Source organism: Pygocentrus nattereri, chromosome 16, assembly GCF_015220715.1.
Source record: "Pygocentrus nattereri isolate fPygNat1 chromosome 16, fPygNat1.pri, whole genome shotgun sequence".
Lineage (NCBI taxonomy): Eukaryota > Metazoa > Chordata > Actinopteri > Characiformes > Serrasalmidae > Pygocentrus > Pygocentrus nattereri.
Window position 1 is genome coordinate 33,322,632 of NC_051226.1, and position 6,867 is coordinate 33,329,498.

At 43.0% G+C, this 6,867-nt stretch overlaps 1 protein-coding gene across 1 annotated transcript in view; it reads right to left on the bottom strand.

Annotated features, from left to right (window-relative positions):
- Positions 1 to 451: 451 nt before the first annotated feature.
- Positions 452 to 6,867, bottom strand: part of ric1 (RIC1 homolog, RAB6A GEF complex partner 1) — a 78,380-nt gene continuing 71,964 nt past the window's right edge. The window contains exons 26-27 of the mRNA XM_017681997.2: positions 6,728 to 6,867; positions 452 to 5,832 (exon numbers count right to left, since the gene is read on the bottom strand). The exon at positions 6,728 to 6,867 is cut by the window's right edge and continues 49 nt beyond it. Of these exons, the coding sequence (XP_017537486.1) occupies positions 5,550 to 5,832; positions 6,728 to 6,867 (423 nt within the window). The 3' untranslated portion in view covers positions 452 to 5,549. The remainder of the gene's footprint in view (positions 5,833 to 6,727) is intronic.

A 6,867-nucleotide genomic window follows, 5' to 3' on the forward strand; every position in this document is an offset into this window, starting at 1 on the left:
TTGGTTGGTATTACTGTTACAGAGTTCTGATTGGCTAGTGTTACTGCTACTGAGCGCTGGTAAATTAGCTGCTCAGTTTCATGGTTTAGACTGTTAGAAAGTTTGAGTTTGAAAATACGACATTTTGAAATACTTTGTGTTCTGTATTTGGATGTTTAGCTACAGTAATTCAAAATGAGCTGCATTACTGTGTGAAGATAAATATCGCACAAAAAAGTGAGTGAATAGAACAGCGACGTTCTAACGGTCCTACAGCTGAACTGGCATAGAGGACTGGAACCAAAACCCCAATACTAGCCACCAGATATGTTTTCATCTAAATCAGTCAATCCTATATTTACTTTACTAAATGAAAGCATTTTGTTTATTCTGTCAACACACACGACTAAAAATCATAAAACGAGACCAAACGTGTCTCATTTGTACAGTCACTACGCGTCTCGGCTGAAAGTTGTTTTTAAAAATAATTTATTTTTCTTTATGTACAGGAAAATATAGAAAACAAGAACTTGGTAGAAAAAGTTATCGTACAAGAAAACTGTCACTATACACCGCACTGAGGAAGTGCTCCTGCATCGCTGGAGGTTATTTAAACTGTACACAGGAAGAAAAAGCTCGGAGTCCTTCTTCTGTCCACGTTCAGGAACGTCCCGTAGCCCCTGCGTGGAAAATGAAACGAGTACCGCTCTGTAAGGTCGCTTTTTGGGGAAAAACGAAACGAAAAAGATTCCACACCACAGTTTTTCTGACTCCATCTGTCGCATCGCTTCAGCTTCGCGAACGCGTCCCGAAACGGGGGATTTCTCAAAGATGTGGTTTGTAGCACTTTGCATATTGACATACTCAAAACTTGCACGTAGAGCAGATACTGTGGGCCTCAGGTAGTTCTTTGGTCAGCACAACAACACCTTAACGGCCGTATAGAAACAAACGCACTGCTGTCTGTCCGTCACGGCCTGAAGATGTTCAGCAGAAATAAAGCAAAAACAGAAAGACGAACACGGTACAGCAGCACAGCAGCGTCAGCAAATGACATTTTACAGAAGCCCAAAGCAACTTTTAATAAAGCATCCCATTATTTGTTTGCAGCGTTACCTGAGGAGCAGAGAGAGGCAGAAAAACAAGAACGTCTGAACAGAACTGGGATTAAAAGATAGAAAAAACGAAACAGATGTTCCTTAAGATTGCACAAAGATTGATCACCATAATACTGATTTGAACAAAACAAACAACAAAAAAACAAAAAGAGCCACTGCACGTTTCATCCAGGCTCCGCCCACAAATCTAATCGTAGCTACTGTTGAGAGGTTGGGAACATTTTACAGAACACTAATAAAAACTCATTCAGTCTAATGAGAAACTGTAGAACAGACTCGGTTTATATCACAATACCTACATTTAGAGCCGGTTATTCATTCAGCCTAATGAGAAACTGTAGAACAGACTCGGTTTATATCACAATACCTACATTTAGAGTCAGTTAGTCAGGATATGACTAAATGTAGGTATTGTGTTATAAACAGAGTCTGTTCCAGTTTCTAGGTATAGGTTACATATAGGCTGTGTTTACACAGCAGGTAAAAGTGGCCCAAATCTGAGCTTTTTCCTCATATGTGCCACAGATGTGTCTGTGTGTTAGTGTGAACAGCAAAAAACGCACTAAATCTGACACTTTCAGTTCTGATTTGAGACGCTTTCATATGTAGTACTGAAATCCGATGTGCGGTAGCGCGACTCGATCAGCCAGATCAGAATTCATGCAACTTTTATGTCAGTCCAGTGGAGACTCATCGTAGCCACTTCGTGTTTGAAGAGGATTTGAACGAAGCGGCCGAGCGTGGCCGGTGGAGACCGAGGCTGCAGCGTTTAAAGAATCTGAGGACACGAACCAGAGGAGTGGCCGAGGACAGAAAGTGGCCCTTTTTATGGTGAACTCAAACACACTGTGGGTGATGAGCCCAGCTGTTCACCACAGGAACTTCATAATCGCTCCTGTGATGCTGGCGAAGACGATGCTGAAAGCTCCAGCAGCGACAGCCGTTCACTGGACGTCATGACTGTTTACCTCTGGACAAGCCACGTGGAGCTCTGTTCTTTTGCGCATGCGGGTCGGTTTGGGAGCTGAGCTGTTCAGACTGATTCATCACATTTAAAAGATAACGTGAACAGCTAAACAAAGAAATCGGATTTGGGGAGAAAACCGGCTGTGAAAACGTGGCTTAAATGAAGATATTGTGATATAAACTGAGTCTGAATGGGATTAAACGGGAGTTTTATCAATATTTTGGAAAGTTTGTCCAACATCACAGCAGTTATGACCGAGCCCATTTGTGGGCGGAGCCTGGACGAGACAACTGGAATAATGTGCACTCTTGTTTTCCAGTACATCCGGAGTTTTTATACGACTGAGCAAAATATCTTTCATATTTAACAGGTTTTTATATCTTTTTATATCTTTTCCCTCAGACTCCTGCCTCTGTTTACACGTGTCATTCGTGCCCACCCCTTCCTGTTGGTCACCGCTTTGATTCAAAATCCAGTAATGTGCCTTGATAAGAGAATAAAATGCAGAGGGAAGTTAATACGATCCGAGTTACAACTCTTCAAATGACGTGATTAAGTTCTTAGGGACGCATAAATTTCTCCCTCGAATAAATAACTACAACTAATCAATGCATTCCGATGACAAACAGCAAAAACAGATAGTGATGATAATAAAAATAATAATAATGCTATTGACCAGGCTGTAGCAACAATTACAACACAATCCAAAATGCCATCATCAATAACGGCTCCATACACATGTACACACATTCACGAGCATTATGGGAATAAATAAAGACTCGGAAACGCTCAGCTGGAGCATCGTCGCGTGATAAATAAGCCACTAAATGTGGAGCAAATTCTTTTCTCCTAAATATGTGATCATTATCATACGGGAGTTTACAGAGACGACCGCGACTAATGCTTTGTGTTGCATACAAAAACATCCGAGTTCAGCCTTCACTCTGTGCGTGTCGAACGTCACACCATAACTATTATAATAATACGATGCTTAAGGTAAGACAGAAAAAAAAAGGGGGGGTAAGCAAAAAACAGTAAGCAAAATAGAAAAAAAACCCCGAAAAAAAACAAAAAACAAACAACAAACAAACAAACAAACAACAAACAACCAAACAACCACCTTTGAAAATGTTAGTTTTGGAGAACGTTGGTGAACCAAAACCCCAAAAACAAAACAAAACAAAACACTAATTTTAAATATTAGTTTTGGACAATGTTGGTGAAAAAAAAACAAAAAAACAAAAATAAAAGTTACTTTTGGTCAACACTGGTGAAAAAAAACAAAACAAAAACACAATCGAACAAAAAACAAAACAAAAAACCCAACAACGTTAGTTTTGGAAATAATGGTTGTGGTGGGTGGGGTGAGGGTGTGGGGTTCAACTCTGAAGTGTTTCGATATCAATGGGCAAAAAAATATAAAAAAAACAAAAAACAAACAAAAACAACAACAAAGGGCAAAAAGGCAAAAAAAATCCTAAACAAAACAAACCAAACAAATGAAAAATTCAAGTGTTAGTTTTGGAAAATAATGGGAAACAAACAAAAGCTCTGAAGTGTTAGTTTTCAACAATAATGGGTGAAAAACCCCCAAACAAAAAAACAACAAAACCCCAAACAAACACCACTCTGAAGTATACGTTTTGGACAATGGCCAAAAAAACCCCAAACAAATCAAAAACAAACAAGGAAATAAACAAACCTGGCAGGCTTTATTTGCGGGAGCCACAACACACAAATGTAACGATGGCATTCGTGTCCCACGGCAGCGCATCAGAGCATGAAGACTGTTTAGACAGAATCATCACTCGTTTCCTCACAAACCGAACATGGGCTTTGATCTCTGGCTTGAGACGCGGAGAAACAGATGGATGGACATTTGTGCACTAACAGTGTCGGTCAGTGAGGTACTGGGAGATCATGCGGCTGAATCGGAACCATGTTTGTAGGCAGAACGTCCGATTCGCGCTCATGTTTCTAGTCGTCATGGAGACCTGGGAAAAAACGATCGCAAATCACGGAAAACTAAATACAAAAACGGCGTAAAATACGACGCCTCCTAAAAAGGGCAATTTGGTATGAAGCTCAGTTCAACTGAATCCATCCCTCCTAGATTTAATCCAAGGAGGCTAACAATGCTAACGAACGTCAGTTAGCCCGTGATATATCCAGGCTCCGCCCACAAATGTCAAGATTTTCCGTTTTGTGTCGCTATGGCTATTTGAAACTAGCCAGGCTGGAATTTGCTATGCAACTGTTAGTCTGCCATTAGGCTAACGTTAGCCTGACTGCACAAAAAAACCTACAAAATAAATATTAGAGCCCTAAATTTATTAGCTGTCTCCTTAGGTTGCGTATAGATTTAGTTAAGCTTGCACAGTAGCCATTTGTGGGCAGAGCACAGAGAGATCAACACGTAGCATTAGCAACATTAGCATTCTGGATGAGCTCATTTGTTAAGTTCCAAAGAGTAGAGCAGCAGGGGCAGCGCTAACACTGCTAATACAAGAAGGATGCGAATAGCCGCTTGTTAGTGCTACGCAAGTGAGTGGTGCTAACTAGCGGCTATTAGCTTTCCGTAATTATTAGCCATGCTAGCTTTTTCCACGTGGCCTTTTTAGCCTTTAACATGCCTCCGGTCACAGAGATCGATCTGGATGTAAACAAAGGCACATCCCTCCATTCTGCGCCCACATGATGAATAAGAGGGGATAATACTGGTGGTGTTAGACGGTAGCATAACACAACACACACTTACATACACCCTGCAGTCCGGATGGGTGCAAACTCGACCGAAACGAGACGAACACAATATCCGTCTGTGCTGAGTAGCACACGGGAAAGTAAAAAGGCTACACGCACTCAAACAATGTTACAGCGGCTTAACAGAAACCACCTCAAACTAACTCTAATTTGGGGAAAAACTAAAGAAAAGAAACGAAAAGAAAACTGTTATTTCTCTCCTCTCAAAGTCCCTGTGATGAGAGAAGCCTCGGCTGATCACAGAACAGTCCTGCGCTCTCTCTCTCCCTCTGCTGGAGAGGACGCTTATCCACAGTCAGCCCTTATAAGCGCTTAAAGCGAAGGTTCGGCAACAAAGACCTGCTAAAAAAGGAAACTAAACTGCCGCCTTTTCTCCAAGCCAAGGGCCAAGTTAGCTTCTTTAGTTTTGCGCTGGAGCTGTGAGGTTAATGTTTACAGCCGCCAATCAGCATGATGCTAACTGCATGGCTAGATCTCAGACAGACTGGTTACGCTCATCTATAATGGACTAGTGTAGCTCGAGGCAGCAGCCATCCTGAAGGCGGTGCTTTGTAGATGCTAACGGGTAGAAAATTAGCTTCTTCTAGCAGTTAACCACATTAGCCTCGTAGCTCTAACTAAAGAAGCCCGTCTTGGCTGATCGACCACGTGGACATTATTGGCCGAACTGTCGCCTTAGGATCACCACAAGAAGCCCCCACCGTCTCAGTGGAGGTTGAAGGTCATGACAGCGTGCAGTCGTACGTTCCTTCCTCCACGGCCTCCTTCTCCGGCTCGTCCTCGCAGGCGTCTTCCATGCTGCGGGTGCTGGAGCCAGTGGAGGTGTCCGGGGGCAGGGGGAGGCCCAGGGGGGCGGGGCAGGGCTCGGCCCGAGGCAGCGTTGGCTCGGCCAGCTTAGACATGCTGGATGGCTGGAAGGCTTCAGGCTGGACCTGCTCCACTGAAACATCACACAGCTTCTGCAGCTGAGGACGAATGAGGTTCAGGAACGGCTTATAACCCAGACTGGAGAGCGAGAGAGAGAATTAGTCAAGAGTGACTGTGTGGATCATATGAACATTAAGGAGCTTTTTAAATGAAACAGTAGAAGCCGTATCACCCCCTACGCTTCCTGTGGTGTATTACAGTCTGTCAGAGTGACTGTGTGGATCATATGAACATTATAGAGCTTTTTAAATGAAACAGTAGAAGCCGTATCGCCCCCTACGCTTCCTGTAGTGTATTACAGTCTGTCAGAGCGACTGTGTGGATCATATGAACATTATAGAGCTTTTTAAATGAAACAGTAGAAGCCGTATCGCCCCCTACGCTTCCTGTAGTGTATTACAGTCTGTCAGAGCGATCGTGTGGATCATATGAACATTATAGAGGCTTTATAAATGAAACAGTAGAAGCCGTATCGCCCCCTACGCTTCCTGTAGTGTATTACAGTCTGTCAGAGTGACTGTGTGGATCATATGAACATTATAGAGCTTTTTAAATGAAACAGTAGAAGCTGTATCGCCCCCTACACTTCCTGTAGTGTATTACAGTCTGTCAGAGCGACTGTGTGGATCATATGAACATTATAGAGCTTTTTAAATGAAACAGTAGAAGCCGTATCGCCCCCTACGCGTCCTGTAGTGTATTACAGTCTGTCAGAGTGACTGTATGGATCATATGAACATTATAGAGCTTTTTAAATGAAACAGTAGAAGCCGTATCGCCCCCTACGCTTCCTGTAGTGTATTACAGTCTGTCAGAGTGACTGTGTGGATCATATGAACATTATAGAGCTTTTTAAATGAAACAGTAGAAGCCGTATCGCCCCCTACGCTTCCTGTAGTGTATTACAGTCTGTCAGAGTCACTGTAACTCATACAATGACAAACCCATCAAGATAAGAGGCTTAAGTACTGACCAGTCCGAGGAGGCCCACTGGTCGATGGCCAGCAGGCCCGTGCGGATGCTCTGGACGGTTTCGGCCGGAACCTCCGGACTGTCCAGGAACCCGACCACCTGCTTAATTACATTCACATCCCGCAGAATCAGACCAATCAC